The sequence below is a fragment of the Lacerta agilis genome, chromosome 1 (assembly GCF_009819535.1).
Source record: "Lacerta agilis isolate rLacAgi1 chromosome 1, rLacAgi1.pri, whole genome shotgun sequence".
Taxonomy (NCBI): Eukaryota; Metazoa; Chordata; class Lepidosauria; order Squamata; family Lacertidae; genus Lacerta; species Lacerta agilis.
The window spans coordinates 69,287,294-69,301,377 of NC_046312.1; the positions used below are offsets into that span (position 1 = coordinate 69,287,294).

At 41.5% G+C, this 14,084-nt stretch overlaps 1 protein-coding gene and 1 long non-coding RNA gene across 15 annotated transcripts in view; one reads left to right on the forward strand and one right to left on the reverse strand.

The window, feature by feature from the left end:
* LOC117048989 overlaps positions 1-5,204 on the forward strand; it is a 94,012-nt gene extending 88,808 nt beyond the window's left edge. Inside the window, exon 3 of the long non-coding RNA XR_004426905.1 lies at positions 4,954-5,204. This is a non-coding gene — a long non-coding RNA (uncharacterized LOC117048989). The remainder of the gene's footprint in view (positions 1-4,953) is intronic.
* Positions 1-14,084, reverse strand: part of SOX6 (SRY-box transcription factor 6) — a 413,675-nt gene that overhangs the window by 35,683 nt on the left and 363,908 nt on the right. For all 14 annotated transcript variants that reach the window (XM_033153469.1, XM_033153452.1, XM_033153460.1 and 11 more), the window contains one exon: positions 11,395-11,579. In XM_033153469.1, the coding sequence (XP_033009360.1) occupies positions 11,395-11,579 (185 nt within the window). The remainder of the gene's footprint in view (positions 1-11,394; positions 11,580-14,084) is intronic.

Consider the following 14,084-nt stretch of genomic DNA (forward strand, 5'->3'; position numbering starts at 1 on the left):
AAAATGGACATGTGAGGATTCTTAACAGACCAAGGTAAGTGCCGTGGAAATTGTTGTCTATTAATTGATTTGCTTTTGTTTTTGCAAGCAATGTAATAGGCCTCAACACAAAATCATCAGCTGCACCTTCCATGTAGCTACAGTGGTACCTCTAGTTACGAACTTAATTCGTTCCGGAGGTCCGTTCTTAACCTGAAACTGTTCTTAACTAGAGGTGTCCTTTCGCTAATGGGGCATCTTGCTGCCACTGCACTGCCGGCACACGATTTCTGTTCTCATCCTAGGGCAAAGTGCTCAACTTGAGGTAACTCTTCCAGGTTAGCAGAGTTTGTAACCTGAAGCGTTTGTAACTTGAGGTACCACTATACTGATAAATGTGGTGATTACTATTGATTTGGTCTATTTAAGTGTGCAGGATTGTGTGTGTGTGTGTGTGTGTGTGTGTGTGTGTATCAGGATTAGAAAAGGTGGACTCATGACATATCTTTCACAAAAATGGGAAAGAGAAACACAAAATGATGGTTTGTATCCAATGCAGTGTCCATTGGTGCAAAAGGGCTTCTGTTTCCTTCCCCTCCCAAATTTGTAGGGTCCCTAAACCCAGTGGAGCTAATTTTGAAGACACCTAGGGGGTTGGAGGGAAGAAGAGCCTGAGAAGTTCTGTTGCACACAGAAGTCCCATGTGCCAGCAGAGCTGCAGCATTGGATACAGTCCCGTGTGTGGGACATCCAAAGTTTGGCTTGTGATAGCTATACATGACTCCAATAATTAAGTGGATTCATGTATGACCACCACAATCGAAATGCTGTATCAGTTGAACAAAGGCTGTAGCTACTCACCGGGTTGGGCCAGGTGTATATTCTTCTCAATTCACCCAAAACAGGGGAAAGAAGTACAGCAGTGGCTTTAGGGCTGTGCGACCAGTGTGGTTGCTTCAGCCTCCCCACCTGCCACTGGCCTCCTTGCACTGCATTCTTTCTTTAGATGTTCAAAGAGAGTAATAGCATTCCCATAAATACATGTATCCTCCTTCCCCCACAGCCTCCCACATTGTTAATGGCTCTCTGGATTCAGCCCCATATTTAGCAAAATACTGCACAAAGTTCAGAACAGAACAAATGTTAATTATTTTAAACCAAAGAATTTGGAGAGCACTTTACTTAATGAAGACTGAAGCTGCAGGTGGGAGGAAGAGCGGTGGGAATGACCATTAATAACAGTATTTTTTCCCCAAAGTTACCAGTACATTGTTTGGGTTGGAAAACCTCATCTGCTTCTGTTAAGGAAGTTTTTTTAAAAATTTAAGTCCCTCCACACCTCTGACCATATAGTCACAAACCCTGAACTACTGCCACACTTGCCATCACCTCTAAATTATAGACCTATTCCAGTTAGATTACTTTCATCAAGATTATTGCACTCACTGAACTCTCCCCCCCCCACTTTAAATAGAACACGTTGTGTCTTTGTTCATCTGGTTTTAATATGGTTTTAACCAATTGCAAAGTTATTTATAAAGTTTGCAGCTCCCCAGTAGTTAGACTTATGAAGCATTCAGTTTTAAGCATATCCAGTTGTGTGGTAACCCAACCACTGCTTTCATGTGGTTCCCATAGTTTTATTTATGCACAAAAGCATGATCCATAGCGGTAGCCAAACACTTTGGGATTAACCCTTTGTTTCAAATTAGAGAAGTGTATCATTTTATATAGTTCAGCCAAAACACTTCGCACAGACTAGGCTAATTCTCACAAAAGGGTAAAACATTAATTCTGCTTAAATTAATCTAGTTCTACTGGTCTTGGGAGTGAAAGGTTTGAGCCAACTGAAATAGCCCCTTAGCACGTGAAAGGAAAGAGGAAAAGGGACAGTTTTTGACATGCTGCATTGTAAGCTAAACAGAAGCTGCCAATCTGAAGCCTAAACTATAAATAAGCATTTTCAAAGATTTAATATTGGTAAATAAATTTAGAAGCAGCAAAAGTTTGATGAAACATTATTTCATAGTATAAGCTGTTCACCTTATGGACACAATGACCTCCCACCCTCCCTGAGCTGTTCCTTTCCTTTCATTATCAGCACATATTATAGGACTGTTTCACTTGGTTGCATCTGGGCCACTGCCAGTGTCAGGATACTTGGATTTAATAGGCTGATGATGAATTATGCGGGACAAACTTTTTATTATTATCATGCATTAGGATCTGGAAATGTATTACTTTAGAGGAGACCTTTCCATTTAATACCATCCTGACAAGGCATGGGTAATTACTACTGACTTCTGCAGCAGTTATTTTAACAGTAATTTCTAACACCCATACCCTAGATACTCCAAAGTGTTTTCAGCAACTTCCCAGGCAGTTTCAAATATATGCCGTTTACAGGTACTAACAAGCTTCACTTTGGCAATAAAACTACACAATATACAGAATCTCATGCCCAAGGGCCAAATATGGCCCGGCAGACATCTCTGTCTGACTCCAGGCACTGTTCTTAGGTCACACCCCTTCTCTAGGCCACACCAATCACCAGCCATGCTATCAAACTGCCAAGTGCTTTTATCTAGCTAGAATGCGCTTTTGAACTCTGATAATGCCTCTTGCTTTCCTGTATGGAGATGTGTGTATCCCAGTCTTCTTTCTTAGTGTCCTACTCCGCCCCAAACTTACCCTTATAAAGGAGAAACTGGCAGCGTGAAGGACTCACTGGAGACAGAAAAGGCTTTGAAGTCTTCATCCTTAAGGTCTGGATGCTCCTGCACATGTTATTGAGCATTATTTCCTGCCAGTGTGCATGGGATTTAAATCTCCTGTGGCTCCCAGTTCAATAAATTAGGTTGAGAGGCAGGTGGAATTGCATCAGCTATATACCACAGCAGGAAAGGATGCACCCACCTGGCCTTAATGATGCAATCAAAAAGGCCCCTCCTATCTCAATTGAGCTCTCCCTACAGCCATTTCCTACCTTTTCAAGAATAGCTTTGCTTGAGAAGGATGGTGAAGTGGCAAGGACAGCTGGTTCAAAGAGTTGAGAACCTACTCCAAGTTAGGCCTGAGGTATGAAATAGGCGTGGACCTTGTTTGCAATGAAACCCAGTTTTAAAATGGGGTTCATATTCTAAGTCTCTGAGTTCTGAAATTCAAACCCATAAATTAAGTCTCAATTAAATCAAACAGACTTACTTCTGATTAAAAAAATAGTTAGGACTACTCTCTCTCTCTTTCTCTCTTAAAAATCAGGAATGCTTAACTAACTGTCCCATTCCATTGTTAATAATAGTTACATCAGCAGTTAAGCTGACTGGCAATACAGATGCTCCAAATAATCTGTGCAGTCTGAAACCCGAGATGGAAGTAGGAGCTGATGCATGCTTATAACTAAAAATACTGATTTGCAGATTCATATATTCTACCTTCACTGATATTGTAAAATGTTTGCAAAAGCAATATCTCTGTGTTTCAGAACTTAACCAGATGTTACAGACAGGGTTCCTGTTGCTCCAGGTCTCCTTCCTTTCTCATAATGTCTCTATGAATACAATGAGTGATATTAAGTCATTGCACTGTGTGTTGTCCTGTGCCTCATTTCACACCATTTGCTGTCAGCTGCAGGGATGAAACAACAAACAACGGGGCTGCATCACATCATACTTTCCGGCCCCCTCTTCACGAAAGTTGCCTGAAACTGAGTAGGTCCCACCTCCCTTATCAGCCATAACGCACCCCATTCAGAAAGGCTCCTGAACGATCACGAAAGGCATATTGGTGGAGTGCAGGGGGGGAAGCGGGTGAGAAAATTATTCTCCATAGCCCCCTTATGTGAGTACTTCAAAGAATCCAAACAACTGGGAGGAATTCACTGCCACACGCTTCCGATTATTTCATCAGTGCAAGCATTTCTGTTTGCCAATCCCACTCTCCTCCCCCACCTCACTGTCCTGGGGATTCTCCTGACCCTCCAGAGAGGATTTGGGTGTAATGTTTCATTTTAAGACTGGGAAATTCGATGATTTGGTTGGAAAACTTCAAGAGGTAGGACCCAGGGCATAGGAAGCCTTTTTGCCACCCGGGGCGGTGGCGTGGAGGCACCCCCCTAGGGGCGGGGCGGGACAGTGCGTGTGTCATGACGCCACGACACGTCGGATGCACTGCGCATGCCCGGAATTTCTGGGCATACTTAGTGGATGCAGCCGATGCTGCTGCGAGCTGGCAAGCGAGCGGCAGGATTGGGCAGCCCCACGACCCACTACTCGCTTGCAGGCCGGTGCTACTGCGAGCTGGCGAGTGAGCGGCAGGTTGGGAAGCCCCATGACCCGCCGTTCGCCGCAGGAGCAGCAGTGCCAGCCGGGTGCATCCGAGCCGGTGCTGCTGCTCCTGCGGCGAGCGAGCGGCGGCTCGTGGGGCTGCCCCATCCGGACGGGGTGCCGGGCAGTGGAGGAGGGGCCGGGGAGTGTCACCCCCTCCCCTGGAACCCAGGGCACAGTGCCCCCTATGCCCCGCCCTTCCTATGCCACTGGTAGGACCTGAACTCATATGAGCAACCTCAGCATGAACAGAAATAGTTTTATTAAAGAACTACCTACAGCAGTCCTCTGCTTCCACCCCTGCCTCCTAGTTGGGCCTAGCAAAAATTGCTTGCGAGACCGTTGGTTATCTATTTCTGACACACACACTACAGGAAAGGAGAAAGAAAGAGATACTGAGTGGCAGCACCTCTGTGCTTCTTATAATATCAAGTTAAGTTGTCAGTTACGGAACTATCTTTACCACTTTTAATGCCACCCCAAGGAAAAATTATACAATGTACATGTGCTTTTTGTTGCTGTAATGGCAATCTGCATTTAGCCTAGGTGCAGAGGGAGTGGGGATTGCTTAGGCGTTTATTTGCCCAGTTCTGTACTATTTACTGTCTGTTTGAAGCATATGTTTTAGCAACACTTTGTTTATATGCAGGAATCTTTGGAAATGCTCAGAAGGAAGACTAAGATGCCTCTAAAGACACAGTGTGGGTGACAATGGAATAATGATGCTAACATCACTATGCCATGTTCTTCTCTTGTATCTACAATAACTGCTGTGTTTTTCTGTGATTAATTCTGCCTCAAGGAAAAAAACAAGTGCTGCTTGCTGCTAGTGTCAGAAAAGCAGCATTATTGTATGCAAAGTTACATCAAGCCTGGAATAAAGGAATGTGCATGACAAAAATTCACACATACTTCAACCAGCTCTTTTCCTTACAAGAAAAGATCACACTGGAGATTAGCAATATTTATACCACTTCAAGTATGCCTGGTGTGGAGTCTGAGTAAGATTTGGAGAGTGGGGGACCCCATCCAGCTGTGGCTTCCTATGTCTCAGGGCTGTGATAGTCTGGTACCTGTCAAGGGCCCTGCCCCACAAGAGGCTCATTGGCAACCACCAAAGCACCTATCCTTTGCTGCTGCTCCTCCAAAGGAAAGAGGGAGAGAAGGCACTGCAGCTGATTCCACCTTCCCTCTTCCTCAGCAGGGACTGGGTGGACATAAGTCTCCATACAGTGGGAGAGACTGAGGCAAGGAAAGCAGTAGTGATGGTGGTGAGGAATGGAGTGCTCTAAAAGGAATGGTGGACTGAGGATGGGGTTCCTCCAAAGACATCATGACCAAGGGTCTGCTAATAATGCTGAAGGACGAGCAATCTTTTGTAATGAGCAATGGTTATGTAACTTCAGCGTGTCTCCTTCCCCGTGTGCCTGGTCCAGCTGTTATTGCTGTTGCGATGCTCCTAATCATGTGTTTCAGAGGGAGGAAGGTTGTGTGTCAGTAGGTGGGGGGTGGGGAGATTGGATGCGGTGGACAGAGAATGAAGTGCCTGGGAGGGTGAATGAGAGTGTGTATGTAACTGTGTCACCAGATGACTTCTGAAAGTGCTCCAGCTGTCACCGGATGACTTCAGAAACAAAACACTCAACCTTGACCACTTCTCTATTTTTTAATTCATGGCCAACCACCTAAATTTGGTCCCTGTAGAGGCCTGCCATGCAGCAAAGAAACACGCTGAGATCCTGCTAGGGGAAAGTAGCTGGTGGGGTGGTGGAAGCTGCATGGAGAAAGTGATGGGCAGGAAAGGGTTAAGCACCCTTCTCATACCTTCTGTTTCTTCACTGCAAATTCTGCCTTCCCCTTGCCACCTTGTTCAACACCCACCCAGGTTCCCAGACCAGAGTCTACCACTAAGCAGGGCATTGGGCCTTAAGACTGCTCTTATTTCTTCAGGATTATGTATTTATATAAAGGATAACTTTCATGAAAGCATCTGAAATTAGGCTATTTCTAGCAGTGCTATCACCACAATATTTTTAATAATAATAATTTATTATTTGAACCCCACCCATCTGGCTGGGTCTCCCCAGCCACTCTGGGCGGCTTCCAACAAATATTAAAATACATTAAAATATCACAGATTAAAAACTTCCCTTAAATGGAGCCACAAATGTAAACCTGTTTGCTGAAAGTCTCCATGACTACAATATCTCTTTTAAAAGACACTGCTAAAGTCACAGGGCTCACCTTTCCATAAGATGTTCCATTCTGCATTTCTACATGATCAAATTCTAATTGCATCAGATACATTCGGCACAGCACTTCAGCGTGTGTGAGCGGTATTGTAATCATTTAGCTATTCAAAAGAAAATTTAATTCGTGATCAGGCCTCCAAAAACAGCAGTGTGGCCCATTGTTCTATATGGGGGGGGGAGAACTGATTTAGAAATATTTTATATATATATATATATATATATATATATATATATATATATATATATATATTCCAAGCAAACATGGTAATTAAATGCATATGAAGAAGCCAAACCTTTTCTCTCAAAACTGTGTTTGCATACAAAAAAGAGCAAGAAACTCCCATGACATGATATGAAAGCAAACTTAAGACAAAGCCTCACACACTGCAGCTGAACAATGTGCTTTGGTTCTCATGGCTCAGTATTATTAATCCTATGCCTAATTTAAATACTGTCATACAGCCACCTATATTTGAATTAACCATGTGACTCCAATAGATTGCAAGTGTCCAGCATGCTTTTCATTACTAATAAAAGGGGGCAGTATTACACCAGTGATGTTTCAAACTGCCCAAATATTTGTTAAGATAGCTGATGAAGAATCAAAAGGGATTTGAGTGTTTTACAGAATTGTAATTGTTATTTCTTGGACATGCATGCAGAAAAGTAAACTACTGGGTTTAGTGTTGGAACAAATATTTTGCTTAAAGCATTATCCCTGAAATATAGCTTGAAATTATGGTGTTTAAAACTGAAGCTAGATATTGAAAAGCATCAAGAGCAAAAAATATGAAGACATGGCATTTAGAAAAGGCTATTAAAACTAAGAAAAAAGCAAATAATACATTGCTAGAGAGGACAGAAAGGAGAATGCGATACACACACACACACACACACACCACTCTGGGTTATTGTAATGTTCTCTACATGGGGCTGCCTTTAAGAGAGCCCAGAAGTTTCCACTCATCCAAATGTTTGCAAGTCAAACTATATATCTCCAATCTCATGGTAGCTCCATTAGCTTCCGATTTGCTTCTGGGATCTCAAAGTGCTTATTCTAGCCTTTAAGGCTCTATACAGCGTGACATTTTGTGGCAGTTTCCCAACACAATCAAAATCACATCACCTAATTGTCAATTTTAAAAAAATATACCTTTACTTTTGTATAAATCTTCATGAAACTATAAGATGCTTTAAAAATTAATATAGCGAAGAAAAATGGATTTAAATGTGACAATTCAAAGGCTTGGGAGAATATTCCTTTGCACAACAGTTTCAAGCTTATTTGAACTAAAAAAAATCCTGCAAATGGTCAGTCGAACTTCACCACCAACTGAATTCTGCTTTTCAGGAAAATAGATGATTTATTTATTTATTTTTTAAAGATTTATCATTAGCTGGTATTTGAAGAAGCAAACCTAATTATTTAGTCAAAACAAACAAACAAAAAATCCTTCCAGTAGCACCTTAGAGACCAACTAAGTTTGTTCTTGGTATGAGCTTTCGTGTGCATGCACACTTCTTCAGACCAACACAACCTGTAACTAATTATTTAGATGTGCGTCTTCAGAAACTCCTTTTGAAAAGAAGTACTAAAAATTGGTCTAGGCAAAAGACAACCATTTCAAAGACGTATTACCTGATCTTTGATGCACTGGTATACAGCACATTTTACATAGATGTTTGTAGCCAGATTATCACTATTCATGTAGTGTGTGGATCAGTCTGCCCATGATTTAGCAGCCTGACCTGTGAAATTCTGTTAATATAAGCACTGTTTTTCGTAATACTATAGGTATCTATATAATTCTAGAGGCCAGTGGAATTAGCTCCCAGTTTTCAGTGCTTTTCACAAACATAGGTTTATAAACAAACCATAAAAGCTCCCCATTCTGATTTGGGGTCAGTTTGGAATCGGAAGTCTGGACTTCCAGAGATCCTGTTGACCTTCGTCACACATCAAACCTTCAGTTCTTTCATGTTACAAAGAATTCTTTCACAGTGATAATCTGTATTAAATGAGTTTTAAAATGCTATCATTTAAACTAAAGCTTGTGCAAATAAATATTTATTAGGTTATGAATTTGTTTTGCAAACCACTGTTAATCCTCTAGGGGCAAGGGGCTAAGCAAATCCCTTTTACAGACACAGACCCCTTTCCCCTTGTTGTTCTGAGAAATGTAATAAGGCAACATATAAAATGCAAATGAAAAGGCATCTTGTCTTTGAGAGTTCTATTTGCAGGGTTATTTTCCCTTTGTGCATGCAACTATAGGCAATGAACCTCAGAACCCTACCCTCCTCTCGAGGAAACAGTTTGAAGCGGCTGCCAGTGTCACAAACTCTTGGCTGCTGATGAATACTGTTTGGATATTGTTTGGATTAAGAGGAACCATCAATACAACTAAAATTTAAAATTTTATAAGCTTTTGTTATTATGAGACTGGAACAGATCACTGCAAGAAAGCAATGACTGCAAACTATGGGCATGCTGATCTGAAGTTTTTTATTATTATTAATTTTTATTAAGAATTTTCTTGATTTACAAAGGTGTGCACAATTTCTCTCTCGTATTTTCCCCATGTAACATTTTTACAAACAGTTTTGGTTGTTGAGACATTAGGGAGAGGAGGGGGAAAGAGGTGGGTGGGATGGGGAGATGGGTGAGGTGGGATGATGATGTTTCTATTTTACTTAATATATGTAGGGTTTGGTGTCAGCATTGTTTGTGTAGGTTCTCTGTTGTTCGCTTGTGCTTCTTTGGCAGTGAGAGAGGTCAGGATTGGCGTAGGGTTTGATTGTTCATTTGTGGTTGGCTGTGGTGATCTTTTGGTTTCCTGTGTGAGTGGGGTGGGTGGGTGTTTTTGATCAGGTTAGCCACAATGATTTGTATGCTGTCAGTAGATTTTTGTCATTGTCTTGTTGGGCTGTGTGTGTGATGAAGTGGAACCATACCGGGGTGAAGGTGTCTTCTTCTGTTTGTCCCCGTGTCAGTTTCAGGTTGCTGGTTAGTTTTTCTAGTAGGGCTGTTTCCCATACTACTTGGTACCATTGGTCAATGCTTACTCCTGACAGGTCTTTCCAGTGTCTGGTTATGATGTTTCTGGCTGCTGAGAGTAGATGGGTTATGAGTTCGTTGTAGTGTAAGTGGGCATTATTGTCTTGGAAGATGTTTAGTAAGGCCAATTCTGGGGTGGTTACTAGCACTTGCTTGTTTATTTTACATATTTCTCATATGGTTGTTGTCCAGAATGTTTGGATTTTGGGGCACTCCCACCACATGTGGAAGTATGTGCCTGTGGAGGTGCACCCTCTCCAGCATTTTGGTGAGGTTCCTGGGCATATTAGCGCTAATTTTCTTGGTGTTAGATACCACCTGTAGGTTAGTTTTAGGGTGATTTCTTTTTGTTGATATGGATTTAAAGGGGGGTTTAGACCACATTCTGGTCCATTGGGTGGGGTTGATTTCATATCCTATGTCATCCTCCCATTGTTTTTTGATTGTGTCTAGAGAGTTCGTGGGATTCTTGAGTAGTATTTTGTATATTGCGGATACCATCCCTCTGCCGTGTCCCTTTGTCATTAGGATGAGGTTTTTGAAGGTTGTCAGGGGTCTAGTTGCTGCTGATTTTACTGCTGGATTGTTTAAGAGGCATGCAATTGGTGTTGTGTTAACCAGGGAATTTGGGTGTCTTCTAATTTGTCCTGTATTTCTTGTGTTGACAGAGGTTTGTTATTTCTTATAAGCCTGCAGTCATCAAGGTGCTCTGCAGATAGGTTTTTTTCATCTTTGTTTTCAGACTAAATGACTGCAGTACATACTTATCTCACTTTAACTTCTCAAAAACCCTTTGAGAGAGGATAAAGTAGAGTAAATTGTCCCATAATCATCACACTTGTACCAAGCCGCAAACCAAAACCAGTACTGGAAGCAGATTACTCATTAAAAGGCCATGACAATTCTTACTCTAACATTCACAGAAAGCCAGACGTCAGACTAAAGGTTGTGCTTATGGTTGCCTCCCCTTTTGCCCTAATTCAGCATGAGAATATGGGCACAGCTCAAAGGTAAAGCACCTCCTTTGCATGCAGAAGGTCCCTGCTTCAATCTACAGCATTTGCAGGTAGGCCTGGGAATGTGCCCTGTCCGATATGCTGAAGAGCTCTTACCAGTCACTGCACACAATGCTGAGCTAATGGATTTCATGCAAGGCAGCTTTGGACAGCAGTTTGAAAAATATAGCCCAGTTCATATGCAATGATTCTGGCTGAGGATTGCTAAATTGGGAACAAGCAACGTGCCCATGTGCTCACCCTCCTCTGCTTCTGTCATGGCTACTTAAGACCAGATATTTCCCTTTTAGGTAGGCTAATGCATTTGGAGGTCTTTAATACAGACAAATAAGAAGTACCGGTAAGTGGTGACATAACAGAGGCTTATAAAAATTATGCATGGCATGGAGAAAGTGCATAGAATTTCTATAGGCATTAGTTGGCCACTGTGGAAAGAAGGATGCTGGACTACATTAACTTTTTGCTGCTCCACCAAGGCTCTGGTGTCCACTCATTTCATCAGACATTACTCCCCCAGCCCAAATGCTAGTATATATGCCCTATTATAACGATGATGATGATGATGATGATGATGATGATTTTATGTTTGGGAGTCTATAATTTCCTTCTTCCTGTAAGAGGAGGAAGTTTTGTCTTTTTTAAAATGGAACTATATGATTAAATCTAGAAATGCAGAAGCTGCAACATGAGGTTCAGAGACCACTGGCTGGATAGAATTGCAAATAAAAATGAGCAGAAGAAATGACAGGAGAGGAATACAGTACCTTTTCAGTCCTACAGTTGTTTAGACCCATGTTATTCATGGCAGGAAGTTTTCCATCAAGGCCATGATGATGTTGCTGTTGCTCCCTCTGGATCTGTTCTCTCATCTTTCGAGCCTCCTGAATGGCTTTCATGACTGTATCCTGGTCCCCAAACAGGGCAGGTGAGTTAAGACTAGAAAGGATGTCTGGAAACAACAAAGATAATCTTTATTTAAGGATATTTTTGAAAGCAGTGCATTAAAAAAAACTTCCTTTTCGTTTGCATGAAAGACTGAACACACCCAACTAATCGTTGCAGACCACCTACTTATTCCAGGTGATGCAAACTTAAAAATATTCTACTGTTTCCATCTGTCAATGAAATACTTGAAGACTGTGAAGAGCACCTACTGAAGCTCCATGTGAGCTTCCCAAATCTGTTCTGGAGGGTTTGGGGATCCTTCAGGGAAAATGTTAAAGAAGTGGAGAACTGCAGGTGATGAACACTCCCACAAAGTTGGATATCACCCTGTCTACTGTTCATTAAATACATGCACCAATAATTAAGACATGGGCATAAATCCAGATTTGCTTTCTGCCCAGACGAATGTCTACTTAGCTGCAACTAGTCCTCTTAGAGCTGTCAGTATAGCACAGCCAATACTAAATGGCTTACTGAAACTATTTCGAAACCTAGAATGGTTTGCCATAGATTCTTACAATGCATTTATAAAGACGAACAAATGTATTTTCTGTTTTTATATCTATTTTATGAATATATACTTACATCATGACATTATGTTTGCATAATGCTACAACTGTCTATATTTATTTTTAATAGCCCTCCATGAATTCATGTGGGTAGGACAAAATAATGGAGTGGCCCTCTTTTATTTTATCCTCACAACCATCTTGCGAGCTAGCCTAAAGATCACTTTGCCTGTGGCCACCTACACTCACCACTTCAGATTTTATCATGTTGTTAAATAAAATATTTGAGAGTCTTTTATTGAAGGAAGCAGGAAGGGGACAATCTTACCAAACAAGATAACAGTGGCTTGCCATCACACAAAGCACTTAACAAAAGGACTCGGCCCAATAAAGCAGCATTTGGATTAGGGCATGAAAAAAGCAACCAAAATACCAGGTGTCCAGGTAAATACTATGTGAATTTTAATTAGTCTTCTGTTGTGATTGTATAATTCTGGATTCAAGGCACTCTAGTCATGGAATGGCTTGTTACAGCATGTGTGTGAGTGTATGGGAGATAGCACTTAAATAAAAGTCCAGAGCTGTAAATATACTGAGACAATACATTTTGATTCAGTTCTGATTGAGAAACAAGTCAGGGTAGGCATTAAATAAACTCTCATTGCTGTTGTAGATGAATTTGAATGTAGAAAAGAATAGATTTCTGGAAGGGTTTTCTGTGTTTATACCAAAGGACAAAAATCATTCAGTGTTTGGAAATTTTAAGTCACTGTGCTCTTGCCCAGCTTAGGCTCACGGAGGAGGGTAGGGGCAACCAAAGCCTGTTTCTGTAGACTGCCCATTTGGCAAGGACAAAGTCTGAATTACTGCAATGTGCTCTATGTAGAGCTGCTTGTGAAGTGTGCTTGGAAAAACTGGCACAGAATGACTTGGCTAGGCTATTTGCAGGGGTCACATTCAGGGACTTCCTTTCTAAAATATAAACATTGGTTTCCAATTTGTTTCCAAGTCCATTTCTAAGTGCTGGTCATGGCCTTTAAAGCACATTATGTTTCAGGACTAGGATATTTGTAGGACTACATTCTCTCACATAAACCTACCTGCCTACTGCCCCCCCCCAAAAAAAACCCAATATGCCTATTTGGGACCAGGAGTGGGACTTTTCAGTGGCTGTGCCAACTCAGGAACTCCCTCCTGAGAGGGGACTCATCACAACCCTCTCTTACATAGATGACTGCTCATGTTCCAAATGATCCTGCAATGTTGGAGAATCCAATACGAAATGATACAGGTATTTTCAGGTTCATAAACTTGTTTCCATATTTATACAGTGTTTAATCGTTCCAGGTCATTACCCAGAAAAGTATCCTGTTTCTTTAAAAACTCTTATCTGTTTCTTAACAACAGAGGAACAATAGTTTCTGACTCCCAACAATTTAACAACAGCAGATGAAACTGAAAGTTATATACAGTGGTACCCCGCTAGACGAATGCCTCGCTAGACGAAAAACTCGCTAGACGAAAGGCATTCGCTAGCGGAAGGCTGTCTCGCAAGACGAATTTTTCAATGGGCTTGCCTCGCAAGACGAAAAAATTTCCGATTTTTTTTTTCTTTTTTTCGTCAAACCGCTATTCTCTCGTTGGTGCTTCGCAAGACGAAAAATTCGCTATACGACAGCACTCGCAGAACGAATTATTTTCGTCTAGCGAGGCACCACTGTATATATATTCTCTGCTGTGGTTGGCTTTGTACTAATCACTTATCAGTTTCAGTGTTCCTGTTCTGTGAAATATGAATATTAATTGCCTTACTTTGGCAATGTCCGCTAGACAGTTTTAGAGTTTTGTTTCAAATCCCCAACATGAATGTAGATTTGTACTTGGGTATATCATGTCTGGACTGTGTCTGGCTTATGGGACATAGTAAGCCATTCACTCTACCAACTAAGACTAGCACTTGGCTCTCATTGATAGACCTAGACAAAAACACAAACTAAATC